General features: G+C 41.7%; 1 protein-coding gene across 1 annotated transcript; it reads left to right on the top strand.

Moving 5' to 3' along the window:
- Window positions 1-3,244: 3,244 nt before the first annotated feature.
- On the top strand, window positions 3,245-4,747 carry LOC141221137 (microtubule-associated serine/threonine-protein kinase 3-like). The gene is made up of 6 exons (XM_073666486.1): window positions 3,245-3,352; window positions 3,543-3,708; window positions 3,825-3,923; window positions 4,164-4,286; window positions 4,437-4,549; window positions 4,652-4,747. Exons 1-6 carry the CDS (start codon window positions 3,284-3,286, stop codon window positions 4,745-4,747), a joined length of 666 nt encoding a protein of 221 aa, XP_073522587.1. The 5' UTR covers window positions 3,245-3,283.
- The last annotated feature ends 9,360 nt before the right edge of the window (window positions 4,748-14,107 follow it).

Below are 14,107 nucleotides of genomic sequence, written 5' to 3'. Positions count from 1 at the left end.
GGCGCTGGCACCACTCTCCTCTGCTCACCGGTCCCATAGCGCGCCAGGGTGCCCGACAGCAAGTGGGCCCCTCGCCTACTCAGGGCCCCGGCACTTGCCTGGGTGTGCTGGGTGCTAGCGCCAGGTCTGCCCAGCATCCGGTTTGTATCCTCCCAACATCATATCAGTGTAAATCATCTGGGACATAATATGGGGGGAGAAGTTTTTGCATCTGTAACTTTTTTCCTGCATCTTCAATAAATCAGTATTATTTCTTATTCTTTTATAGAGCGTGATGGATTCATTGGTTCCGGCGAGAAAGCCGCACATGAGCGACTATGAAACTTCCAAACTCATCAGCAGTGGAAATTTTGGGTGAGATTTCTGTTGCCATAATCCACATTTCTCAGGGTTCCCTATGACAATGCTTCTGCCCCTGCACTCTGCCATTCAGTGTTATCATAGGGAAATTATATGATCTGTAGCAAATCAAACTGTAAGGAAAGCGATTTAAATAATATAATTACATATAATATAATATATAATAATATAATATTATTACATTCGCCTGTGCTAGACCCTCATCTGTTCTTATGCTGCCTCCTCCACCTGAGCTTTTCTGCTCTCCACTCTGATCTTTGTTTTGATGGGGGGGCTCCATTATGAAGCTGATCAGAGAAGTTGGCTACACATGGTCACATGAAGGGTGACACCATATTGAAGTCAATGACATCTACACCCTCCACCATGACCATGTGGGCCCAATCACTGGCCTCAGCAGCAGAAGAGAGCCCTGGAGCACATTCATTTTGGACCAATTTTATTTGCACTAAATTATATTTGGTCAGTTATAGCGAATCTGCCCAAAGATAATTTCGATAGATTCTCGTATCTATAATGTGACCTGGGTGATGGCTCCGGCAGAAGTGGCATTGTGGAGACCTCCCATAGGTGATCTATGTAGTGCTATTTTATGTATTTCTAGATGTGGATTTATAGTGGCGGCCAGACTTCTAGTATTAAACATATGCAAATTGTCTCTTCAGAGAGGAAGCAAACTAGAACTCCACCTATAGGAAGTAGCAATCTTAAAAGTCAATATCGACCCTTTAACAAGCCTTGTCGCGTGACTTAGGATAATAGCCAAAACCAAAATCTCAATTTGCAGGAACTGTGTTCTGGGGTACTGCCCCTCTTCAGTGCAAAGTGTGAGATATGGTTTGACTGGGTGAGAGGTGTCTGACCGGTATCCAAGGGGTTGACGTTTCTCCTTGCGGACATGTGGAGACTTTTAAGCCGCAATGCTCCTCTGGGAAATAGGATTGCTACTTCCTATAGGTGGCACTAGGGTGCTAGTTCTCTTCCTCTCTGAAAAGAGACAATTTGCATATTTCCCAGAAGAGCATTGCAGCTTAAAAGTCTCCTCACCTTGACATGCTTAACATGGCTTTTTCCGCAAGGAGAAACGTTACCGCTTGGATCCCGGTCAGATGCCTCTCACCCAGCCAAACCATATCTCACACTTTGCACTGATGAGTGCTTGTACCCCAAAACATAGTGTCCGAAAATTGAGATTTTGGTTATGGCTATTATTCTATGTCATGTGATAAGGCTCGTTAAAGGGTCGATATTGACTTTAAGGATTACTACTTCCTATAGGTGGCACTAGAGTTCTAGTTCTCTTCCTCTCTGAAGAGACAATTTGCACATTTCCCAGAGGATCATTGAGGCTTAAAAGTCTCCTCACCTTGACAAGCTTAACATGTCACTCTCCGCAAGGAGAAATGTTACCCCTTGGATACCAGTATTAAACATATAATGATTTCTATAGATGGATTATTAATAAGGATTTATTATAACCGATGGATTCTCCTTCTCTCCAGGGCCGTCTACTTAGTGCATCATAAAGACTCACACCAGACCTTTGCTATGAAGAAAATGGCTAAGCGGAACCTAAATACTGCACAGAGATTGGAATGGGCCTTTCTGGAGAGGGACATCTTAACATTTGCTGATTGTCCCTTTGTGGTCTCCATGCTCTGCTCCTTTCCAACTAGATCTCACCTGTGTATGGTCATGGAGTATGTAGGAGGTAAGACACATCTGTTGTATTATATTCAGCCCATGTCTGCTTTCATCTTATCACTGCTCATATCATTAGGACATTGTTGGTTACATCCCCACAGAGCATTTACTATAGGTTATCTATTACCAAGATGCTCGTAAATTCATTGATCTTGGTGCAGGGGCGCTATGGGGCTCATCAGTCGGAGGGGGTCTGTCGACGCTCGGCAGTGGGCAGCATCCCTCCACCTGTCATCACAATTTCAGCGGTATTTGCTTCTTCAAGGAGGTGGGGCTGGTGGGGGCAAAAATACTGAGTAGGTGGCTAGTAGGGGCCAAAATACTGAAAGGGGGCCGTATGACTAGATATGGGGGGACTGTGAATGCTGAGTGGAGGTCATCATATTAAGTGGGGTGCTGTGGGGGTCCTCACTCTATATGGAGGCCCCCATTCTGTGTGGGGACATCATACTGAGTGGGGAGTTATGCGGACCATTATATTGTGTGAGGGACTGTGGGAACCATTATCCTGAGTGGGAAGGTTGCTGTGGGTGCCATCACACCGAGTAGGGGGTTGTGGCTGGCCTCCTTCTAAGTGGTGGCCTCCTTAGGAGGATTCACTGTGGGGATACCATACTCATTGAGTGTGGGTGTGGGCATTTTTGGGAGCATCATACTCTAAAATGGCCATAAAAGTTGTGTTGCTGGTGAGAACACCAAGCTGCTTCAACAGGGATATAAATATATTTCTTTTTTATTTTTTAGGGTAGGGGGCAATTACAACTTTTGATATGGGGTCTTGTGATTTCTATGTGCGCCACTATCTGTGTGATCTCCCCAGGATGTTTCCGCTCACTGCTCATTATACATCATGGTTATCTGCTCGTGGTATATCATGGTTATCTTCTGTATAAACCCCTCACCGGTCATATTTCCTTTCTTCTATAGGTGGAGACTGTGGGACCCTTCTAAGCACCAGGGGTCCTTTCTCTGTCCCCATGGCCCGCTTGTACTTTGCAGAGGCGGTACTTGCCGTGGAATACCTGCATAGTTACGGTGTGGTGCGCAGAGACCTGAAGCCGGAAAAGTAAGTGCCCCCGTAGTATAATAAAGTGGGGAAAGTTGTCATTTATTATCATTCAGTCTGTGAGGCTAAAACCATCTTCTCTTTTGCAGCCTCCTGATTACATCTACTGGACATATTAAAGTTACCGATTTTGGGATTTCAAAACTTGGTCTAATGATACCGAAAACCAACACCTACAAGGAATTAGCAGTGGACATCTCCAGAGAGTTCCAGGACCGTGAGGTCAGCATCACCTACAAGAACTTAGCTTGTTATTTGCAAATCTCATCACACTATTGTCTCTTCTCTACGTTCTTCCTTTCTAGAGAACTTTTCCACTAATATTTTATCTTCTGCATTGTGTTTTAACGATGATATCTTGTCATAATAATTGTTTCATCGATTCTCATCTCTATGTTCTGTTGGTTTCCAGTTCTGTGGCACCCCATGTTACATAGCCCCAGAGATCATCCTGAAAGAAGGCTATGGAAGACCTGTTGACTGGTGGTCATTGGGGATCATCCTGTATAAATTCCTGCTGGGATGTGTACCATTTGATGCTGATTCCCTCACTGAGCTTTATAAAAGGGTTGTCATTGGTGAGTAGAATAAACCGATCATTGCGTTGATTGGTTACATTTGTTTAGTTATTTCCTTTGCTTTATGTTACAGTCCAGTAAAGAGGTTTTATTTTCTGTAATTTTCTATGTAACAGGAGAACTAATTTGGAATTGTGATCGCGCTCCACCCCTGGATGCTCAGAATCTCATCACTGAGCTGCTCAGAAGAAATCCTGTGCGTAGACTTGGGACAGGTAACAGATATACTAGTATTAATATTCCCTTATTAGACCAAGGACATATCGCTCATGTCCATGAAGATCAGCATTTCTCTATCAGCTCATCTACTGTATTTCTAGTTCTCCACACTAAGACTTTCAGTTTATTTCCTTCATGTCGGCTCAGTTTTGTCATTAGTTCAGATTACGATAAACTGTTCAGATATGGAGCCATCCCTGACTATGTCCGCATCACTTTTGTTTTTCTTTTTCTAGGAGGAGCATTTGAGATCAAGGTTCATCCATTCCTGAGTGACTTGGACTTTGACAACATTCTGAGCCAGGAGCTGGAGTATGTTCCTCAGCTTGTTTCAGACGCAGACACCAGCTTATTTATCAGTAAGTAGAAGGAGACGTCATCTAGACTAAGCGACTGTTTGTCTCATCTTCCCTAATATGTGATCATCTGTTCCCATTAATATTAGTGATAAATAATGACTGTGTTATACTGACAACCTCTACTAATACTTCATTACCTTTTTCTTGTAGATCATTCTGATATAAACAAACATCTGGTCTCAAAGGATGAGGAAGGCACAAGTGAGAACAATGAGAGCCTTGACTTCCAAAATTTTACGTCATCTTCTGAAAAGCTTTGTAAAGTAAGTATGTGATTAATAAATCCAAAATATGTAAAAAAAATTTAAAAAACTCTAAAAGCACATAAAAAAAATATTTTATATCTTATTTTTATCTGTATTTAGCTCTGTATCATCGCTACCAGGATGGTGAACAATGAGGATTCCAATGCCCCTCCAGAGTATACACCAGAAACCAACACAAACATCTCAGAAATGTGAGTAGATTATAAAGGGTCATTACTTCATTACTGGGAGTTCCAGGCTGATCTATGTACACAACACCAAATATAGGACATAAATATCAGAATATCAAATGCAGCATTCACCGCTTCATGGTTAACGGTCATTGTACTTTTGGCTTCAGAAAATGCAGAAGATAACAGCCCATAATTGTGGCAGGTCATGCATTTTTAGCACTGCCTACTCTGTAGGAGAGCTGTAGTATTACTTGCCAGCCATTCTTGGTAGTTGTGTTCTGATCCATGGAAGGTAGTTTTGAGCAGAAAACTTTCCCCACTATGACAGTCATATGTCCTATTAGGCCTTATAGTCAGTGTTCTTATAGTGAGACAACCCATTTTATACTGTGTTTACTTACGATTTACATGTTTTTCTTCTTCAAACAGGCAGAAAGTATCTGTTCCTGTATGTAATACAGACTATGCTGTTACCATTTTGCCACCCTCGTCCCCATTGCCAGGTATGTACATGTCTACAGCACCAACAATGTGAATGTTGACTTCAAGGCTCAAATATTTCCACATGGTTTTTCTGGTCTACTATGTTATCCATGTTTCATGGATCTCAGCTATGTTGACCATGGGTTCGTACTGTATCCCTATTTCCCTAATTTTGTACAGGAGTTTTTTTTCATGTATTCTGTATATTACGTTGCATCATCTATTAATCTAGTGAGATATAGCGACTGTGTTATACTGACACCCTCTAACAATCCTTCCTTACCTATGTCTTGTAGATCACTCTGATGAAAACAACCATCTGGTCTCAGAGGATAAGGAGGGCACAAGTGAGGACGATGAGAACTTTATCTTCCGAATATTTGCATCATCATCTTCTGAGAGGCTTTCTAAAGTAAGTATGTGATCGATAAATCCAAAATATGTACAAAAAAAGGATCTATAAAATTAAAAAGTATGTATATTTAATAACTTATTGTTATCCACATTTAGCACTCTACCACCACTAACGGGATGGTGAACAACGAGGATCCCAAGGCCCCTCCAGAGTGTACACCAGAATCCAACACAAACATCTCAGAAATGTGAGTAGATTATGGGGTCATTACTGGGAGCTCCAGGCTGATATATGTGCACAACACCAAATATAGGACATAAATACCATAATATCAAATGCAGCATCCACCGCCCCATGGTTATGGGTCATTGTGCTTTCAGCTTTCGGAATTGTTGGAGATAACAGCCCATAATTGTGGCCGGTCATGCACTTTTAGTGCTGCCCTCACTGTAGGAGAGATGTAGCATGAAATGCCGGCCATTCTTGGTAGTTGTTTTCCTCTCAGCTCTCTATAAAAGGTAGTCTTGAGCAGAAGACCTTCCCCACTATGACAGTCATATGTCCTACTAGGCCTTATAGTCGGTGTTCTTCTAGTGAGACAACCCCTTTTATATGGAGTTTACTTGAGATTTACATGTTTTTCTTCTTCAAACAGGCAGAAAGTATCTGTTCCTGTATGTAATACAGACGATGCTGTTACCATCTTGCCACCCTCGTCCCCATTGCCAGGTATGTACATGTCTACAGCACCAACAATGTGAATGTTGACTTCAAGGCTCAAATATTCCCACATGGTTTTATACAATACTATAGGTCTCTTATGTTATCCATATTATGACAAAGCAGATCCTATAAGAATATATTGTTACTGATTTTTTTTTTTAATTTTTCATCAGAATTTCCATCAGAAAATGGAAAAAATGGGAAAAAGAGACGAGGTAAGTGTGAGAATCAACTCCATGTTGTGTGATGTCAGTGAGAATAATTCATGTGGAGTAGATGTCATCTGTCAGTGATGGGATTGTCACATGTATGATTGCTGACAATGACCCCTGACCTCTGTATGATAATATTCCTCTGCCGTCCGGCCACAGTGACTGCACAGCATTATCATGTAATATGGAGTCCCATCACTTACATTATATTTATTTCTCTTGTCATAGGTTCCATCTTCCGCCGGATCTTATCATCCTGCCGGCGTGGATTATCCAGGGCTGCTCGCACATTTGCATGCTGTCACTGTTGCCTTAAAACCATCTAAAAGACGGGACACCTAAGCATCTAGCGCCCTGAAGTCCAGCAGATCCATCATCACTGCTGGAGCTGTATAGAAGGACCTTCACCATCTACCTGTGGCCTTCTGACTGGTCAACCTGGACAAGTTTCAGTAACGCCTCTGTCATCGGGCTCCGCGGTATTCATACTGCTCGTCTGACTTGTCATTTACTGATCACCTGGTATCTGACCTCGGCTATCTTCCTGACTTTGATTTAGTCTTTTGATAATGTTCACGATTTTATTCATCCCATTATTAATTAAAAAAATGTAAAATCTGTTACCGTTGCTCTGATTCCTTTTTGTCTTGAATTCACAAATACTTGTAACTCACTAATTGCTCTTCTTCTCACTAAATGTATTTCTCATTATCCTTAATGCAGCAGTCTCATATTTCTGTCCAGCAGTTACACTGGTGCCTCCACCCTGTACCAGTCATTACACTCATCCACAAACCTCTCCACACTGCTGCACAGTCCTGCATCTCTACCATATCTACACTCCAATGAGCTAAGATTAACATTCTCCATAATCAGGACCTCCCACTCTCATGTCCAAGACATTTTCTCTGCTGCACCAGCTCTCAGGAGTGCACTACTGCAGGCAATCAGGTTCATTCCCACTATCAGAGATTTTAAGTGTGCAGTAGAAACAGATTATTTGTGGCAGGACTATCAAATCACCTCACTATTCTAAGTTCTTCCTACAGCACTCAGTAGCACTTAATATTTGTACATATACAGATAATGGTTGGTGACTGGTTCATGCAGCCTTAATTCCACAAAGATAGAAATAAAAGGTCAACATGTTTCATACATCCAAACCATCCTTAATCATGGAAGAAAAACATAATTTTAAGTTCCCACTATGAATATTTGGTGAGATATCACAGCTGTGTATTTTCACAGCACAAAGAACGCATCTTACAGATCAGCAAATCACAGTGTGCTGACGCTTAGTGTTGTAGTTTTGAACAACACCATTCATTTTATCATATAATGTGTTGAAAAATGAGAAAAAATGCCAGGTTTGGGTTCCTTCATTTTACAGTGTGTATTGTGTTGTAAAAACAAACTGACAAAATGATTCAGAGTCAGTAGTACGATTACTGTGATACCAAACTTATAAGGTTTATATATATATATATATATATATATATATATATATATATATATATATATATATATACAGTGTTTAGCATAAATCAGTACACCCAAATAGATTTGTCAGCAAACCTGTAGTTTCCTTTCAGAATCATCATTTTATATGGGATACCTTACTACAAAATACTCTCGCAAATTTGAGCCATTGAATGCAAACAAGATTTGGTATTTTGCAGACCCCAAAAAAGTAATTTTCTTAACAAACTCATTCAAGATCATGTTTCAAAAATGAGAACATCCCAGTAACAGTCTTAAGAGAAAAGCTAAGTTTAGACAACAAAATTCTAATTAACAAGAACTGAACCACAGGTAAGTGTAATTATTCATTAAACAGATGTCCAGCAGACAGGTGTCTGTAAAAGGAAGTTACTTAATAAAGAAAACTCCTTCCCATTTCATGCTATCAGCAATGGCACCACATAGAAGGGAAATGTCACAAAACCTGAGAAAGAAAATAATTTCTTTGCAATAAATGTGAAGTCTACAAGAAGATCAGCAAAACTTTACTTATCAGTCAGAATACTGTAGCAAAAGTGATGCAAAACTATAACAAAGATGGAACTGCAACCATCTTACAGAGACGTCCAGGCCGACTATGGAAGTTAACACCTAAACAAAAGCGTCCTCTGATGAGAAGGGTAAGTGGCACCACATAGAAGAGAAATGTCACAAGACATTTCTGAGAAAGAAAATAATTTCTTTACAAAAAATGTGAAGTCTACAAGAAGATCAGCAAAGCTTTTCTTATCAGTCAGATGGAAGTTAACATCTAAACAAAAGCATCTTCTGATGAGAAGAAAATCGACAGGCAAATTCATTGCTATTAGCTGAAGAAGTAGAAAGCCAAACTAGGGTGAGTGTTTTCCATGACACGACACGGTGTACACTGCAAATGAATGGCATTCATGAGTGTCCTCCACAAAGGAAGCCTCTCTCCCTTAAAGCCCATGAACAATAAAAGTCCGTCTACAATTTGCCAGGGTCCATGCTTAAAACTATGAGGACTACCGGGACTCTATACTGTGTATGTGCATCTTATGTGTATGTCCGTATTTTATGTTTGTGTGCACTATGTATATGCATACGTTAAAATGTGTATAGAGTATTAGCATGTGCAAATTTTATATGTGTGCCTAATATAAATATACATGGAAATGTATATGTAGGTGGTGCCTGATGGAGGGTGGGGGGCCCAGATCAGAAGTCCTGATTAAGGGCCCTTCACTGTCATTGTCTGCCCCTTATATAAACAGTAAAATCTCCTTTAATAACTGGACTTCCATTGGGGTGGACTTCTCATAGATGGCCAGTATGCATACTATATTGTGAATCTGGGCATCTCTCACAGAAAATCTGATCTGGATATGAGGGTGGTCTTCTATAAGCGGTGATGTTTTGGAGAGATTTAGGGAAAAGTCCCAATGCTTATCCATCGATCTGGTAATTTGAGTAAAATATTTGTGTTGATAACTGATCACAAAGTCACAAAATATGTAAGATTTGGCATAACCTGGTTCATTTTTCAAAAAGTTATGCTCAATTTTTTTAGCACCAAGTTTTGTTGCTTTTTTGTAGACTTACACTAACTTAGTATATTGTGTGAGAATTAAATGAATTATGAATTAGTTGGTGCATTTTACCACACTCTGGGGGTCCCTGACAGTCCTTCTTTATCTGCCCTGTAGTGATGCCAATGTAAACTTCCAAGTGACCGCGCAGTCAATCACTGTCACGAATGCAGGACAACCTATGATTAGCTAATTTTTGGGAAATCCTTATAACAAAAGGGGATTGAAAATATTTACAATTATTTTAAAAGCATAAAAAAAAAACCAGACCCAATACTTATAATTAGTTTGTTGAAAGTAGTCTAATTAAAGGGAGCTGAAAGGATTAGAGATTATGAACCCGATTCACCAGTGTTTTGCCAGAAAACTGGCATAAAGCTCTTGAAAAGTTGCAAAGTTTTGTGACTTTTCCCATTTTCACATAATTTTAACTTCTTTAAAGCCCAAGACGTACTGATACGTATCTGCGCCCTGGGACTTAAGAGCCTGATACGTATTAGTACATCTTTGCGATCGCGCCCACACACAGGCTGTGCGGGCGTGATCGCCGCCGGGTGTCAACTGATTGTCACAGCTGACACCCGGTGCTATGTGCTGGGAGAGATCCCGCACATTAACCCCCGCAATGCTGCGATCGAAGTCGTTCGCAGCATTGCGGGGGCAAGGGGAGGTGATCGGGATAGTCACCTCTCCTGCCGGGGTCCAGCAATGTGTGCCGCGGCTTCCCGGATGTTGCCATGATGACCCGATTCACTGAGGGGTGCAGTTTTAAGAATGGTGTCACTTTTGGGTATTTTCAGTCATAAAGACCCCTCAAAGTGACTTCAAATGTGATGCGGTCCCTAATAAAATGGTTTTGTAAATTTTGTTGGAAAAATGAGAAATCGCTGGTCAATTTTAACCCTTATAGCTCCCTAATAAAAATAAATTTGGGTTCCAAAATTGTGCTGATGTAAAGTAGACATATGGGAAATGTTATTTATTAACTTTTTTTGTGTGACATATCTCTCCGATTTAGGGGCATAAAAATTCAAATTTAGAAAATTGCAAAATTTTCAAAATTTTCGCCAAATATCTGTTTTTTTCACAAATAAACACAAGTGATATCGAAGAAATTTTACCACAATCATAAAGTACAATATGTCATGAAAAAATATTCTCAGAACCAGGGGGATCCGTTGAAGCGTTCCAGAGTAATTACCTCATAAAGTGACAGTGGTCAGAATTGTAAAAATTGGCCTTCTCATTAACGTGCAAACCACTTTGGGTTGTAAAGGGGTTAAGGACTCTACCTGCATATACAGTCATGGCGGAAAGTGCTGGCACCCTTGAAATTGTTTCAGAAAATTACACATGTTTTATTACACGCATGTTTATTTCCTTTGTGTTTATTGGAACAACACAAAACAACTGAGAAAAAAAAGGCAAATTGGACATAATTTCACACAAAACTACAAAAATAGGCCGGAATACATATATATATTTTTGATGGGACAACACTGAAGATGCGACACTTTGATACAATGTACAGTAGTCAGTGTACAGCTTGTTTAACTGTAAATTTGGTGTGCCTGCAAAATAACTCAACACACAGCCATTAATGTCTAAACCGCTGGCAACAAAAGTGAGTACACCCCTAAGTGTGTTCTCAGCTGATGTTATTTGTTGGTTTTTCTTTGCATCCCGAACAATTTTCTTGGCAGTTGTGGCTGAAATTTTTGTTGGTCTACCTGACTGTGGTTTGGTTTTTACAGAGCATCTGATTTTCCATTTCTTAATCACAGTTTGAACACTGCAGACTGGCATTATCAATTCCTGGGATATCTTTTTGTATCCCTTTCCTGTGTTATACTCTTTTTGCCTCCCTTTCCTGTGTTATACAGTTCAACTACCTTTTCCCGTAGATCCGTTGATAATTCTTTTGCTTTCCCCATCTCAAAATCCAGAAACGTCAGTGGCTGGATCCCAGAAACTCACTCAGCTTTATGCACACACACTGATTACAAGCAAACAGGTCATAGGTGAGGATGTTACCTTTAGTAGCCATTCAAACCCATTTGTGTCAAATTCTGTGCATGCTATCAGGCCAAAATCACCAGGGTATGTGAACTTTTTGATCAGGATTATTTGGATGTTTTTGGTTGTCATTAGTGATGAGCGAGCACTAAAATGCTCGAGTACTCGTTGCTCGGGTCGAGCAAATTGAAATACTCGGGTGCTCAACCCGAGCAATGAGCCCAATATAAGTCTAGGGGAAACTTGAGCATTTTTCAGGTGGCTCCCCACGGCGGTCTGCAGAAGGCCTAAAAATTGCCCAAATCGATGGGAACTGTGCTCAAATGACATGGGAACACCATGGGGAAGACCCCTGGAAGCATCTCTGACTCCCAGATCACTGCTGTCAACAACGTCGTCAGAGTATTACGCCACTTTTACGGCGTAAGGAACATCCTTTCCAGGGTAATGACTTGTATATAAGGCAAAATAAATAAACAAAAACAAAAATACACCTACACACCTTGGGCTATGTCCACACATAGCATTTTTGACACGTTTTTGCACTTTTGCATTGCTTTCAACCAAGACAAATGCATTCACCAGGAACTGTCATTTTAACATTTTACAACCTTATCTGGCCATGTGGTGTGTGACACATCATCAGACACATGCATACAGTGCTGAAAAGCCATGGGAACAGCAAGGGGAAGACCTCTGGAAACATCTCTGACTCCCAGGTCACTGCCTAAATGTGTGCCCATCATAAGTGATCCTTGGCACATGCGAAGATGCCTCCCGCCATGCACCTGTAGTTGCAGACTTGCAACAATCACCGTCCACGTCCTTGTCCCACTGCAGTGTTCAGTTGTCAATACCCCATTCCTTGGAATGCAAGCACAAAAATGCCGGCAGCCACCCACCCACAGGCTGCAATACTATACTGCCAAATTTTTGACAGCTGCTTGCACTTGAAATGTGGCCTTTTAGGCTCGTGGAGGCGGAAGCTTTTCATAACCTCATGCCGGCGGCGGCCGGGTGTCCATACTCGGTCCCCAGCCGCCACTATAATTCCCGGTATCGCCTCCGCCTATCACAAGCACGGGTCCCATAAAATTACCCGTGCCCTCCCCAGTGCACTTACTGGGAAGGACTGCCTAACCACAAACACGTGGACAGGTGAATGTGGCCAGGGACGGTACGGAGCCAGTCCACAACTTTTTTTACTAAGAGTTGTATTTAGCTCGGTGAAAGGACTGGCATAGAGGGAAACTGTATCTACTCTGCGTGTCATTTCTCCCAGAAAATCCTGTAATTGAGCTTGTTGCAGAAGCAATGGCAGCCCATCCAACATCAACTCGCACTTATCAATGGTGCTTTGACACACACACACATCTTTCTTTGCGCATTTAATTTCTTGAATACAGAGTTGGACAATGGCCTGATCCGTAATGCGTTTTGAGAAATAACATGCATAAGCATGGCCGATCCGCATTAAAAAAGCAGCCATAGAGTGTCCGGGAACCTTCCCCCACACTTTTCTTAGCCATGGCTGCTTTTCGGCAGGGTTTTACGGGCCCACCAGAGAACCGGATACTCCTCCGGCGGGCCCTGGCTTCTCCTTCAGGAGAGTTCATAGTGCCGAGGTGAGGCCATGATGATGATAGAGGCCATCATCTGCTTAGTTTTCTGTTACTTGGAATGCAATTGCAATTATGTAGCCAGCCACCCACCCACCCACAGGCCGCAACACTAAACTGACAGATTTCTGGGCAGCTCTTTGCACTTGAAATATGGCCTTTTAAGCTTGTGGAGGTGGAAGCTTTTCACAACCTCATGCAGGCGGCGGCCGGGTGTCCACACTCGGTCCCCAGCCGCCAGTATTTTTCCCGGTATCGCCTCTGCCTTCCACAAGCACGGGTCCCACAACAGCCAGTCCACAACTTTTTTTGATAAGAGTTGTATTTAGCTCAGTGAAAGGACTGGCATAGAGGGAAACCGTATCTGCCCTGCGTGTCATTTCTCCCAGGAAGTCCTCTAAAGCTGCTTGCACTTGAAATGTGGCCTGAACATTACTGCTGGTACTTTTCTGTGGGAATTTTCTTGCCTCCTACCAGCCTGGAATATTTCCAGCAAACTATGGTACAACACCATGGTATTAGCACTGCCCCCAGTACCAGTAGCGAAGCCATCCTCAATTTCCTTCTCTGGAATTTTATTTGGTAGACTGAGTGGCTGCCCAAATACATTTTCTCACAAAGGAGCTGATGATAGAATGGCAGTAGGTTCAAGTTTCTCCAGCCTGTTAGATATTAGAGGGTGAACGGCAGCACATTGGATCAGTGGTTAGCACTGAAGTCTTGCAGCGCTGGGATCCTGGGTTCAAATCCCAGCAAGTACAACATCTGCAAGAAATTTGTATGTTCTCCCCATGTTTGCGTGTGTTTCCTCCTCAATAAAAATAGAGTGTCCTGGAATCTTCCCACACACTTTTATTAGCCAGGACAGCTTCTCGGCAGGGTTGGACAGTCCCACCAGAGAAT

The sequence above is a fragment of the Phyllobates terribilis genome, unplaced genomic scaffold (genome assembly GCF_046119375.1).
Source record: "Phyllobates terribilis strain yellow unplaced genomic scaffold, ASM4611937v1 Scaffold_321__1_contigs__length_2177432, whole genome shotgun sequence".
NCBI lineage: Eukaryota > Metazoa > Chordata > Amphibia > Anura > Dendrobatidae > Phyllobates > Phyllobates terribilis.
The sequence above is the reverse complement of the archived record's forward strand: the minus strand, read 5'-3'. Positions and strand labels throughout refer to the sequence as shown.

Excerpts from the sequence above, each read along its gene's own strand:
- LOC141221137 (XM_073666486.1), top strand. The coding sequence starts at position 3,284 with ATGATACCGAAAACCAACACCTACAAGGAATTAGCAGTGGACATCTCC. Across the intron at positions 3,353-3,542 it reads GAGAGTTCCAGGACCGTGAG|TTCTGTGGCACCCCATGTTA; the intron begins GTCAGCATCACC and ends GTTGGTTTCCAG. Across the intron at positions 3,709-3,824 it reads TTATAAAAGGGTTGTCATTG|GAGAACTAATTTGGAATTGT; the intron begins GTGAGTAGAATA and ends TCTATGTAACAG.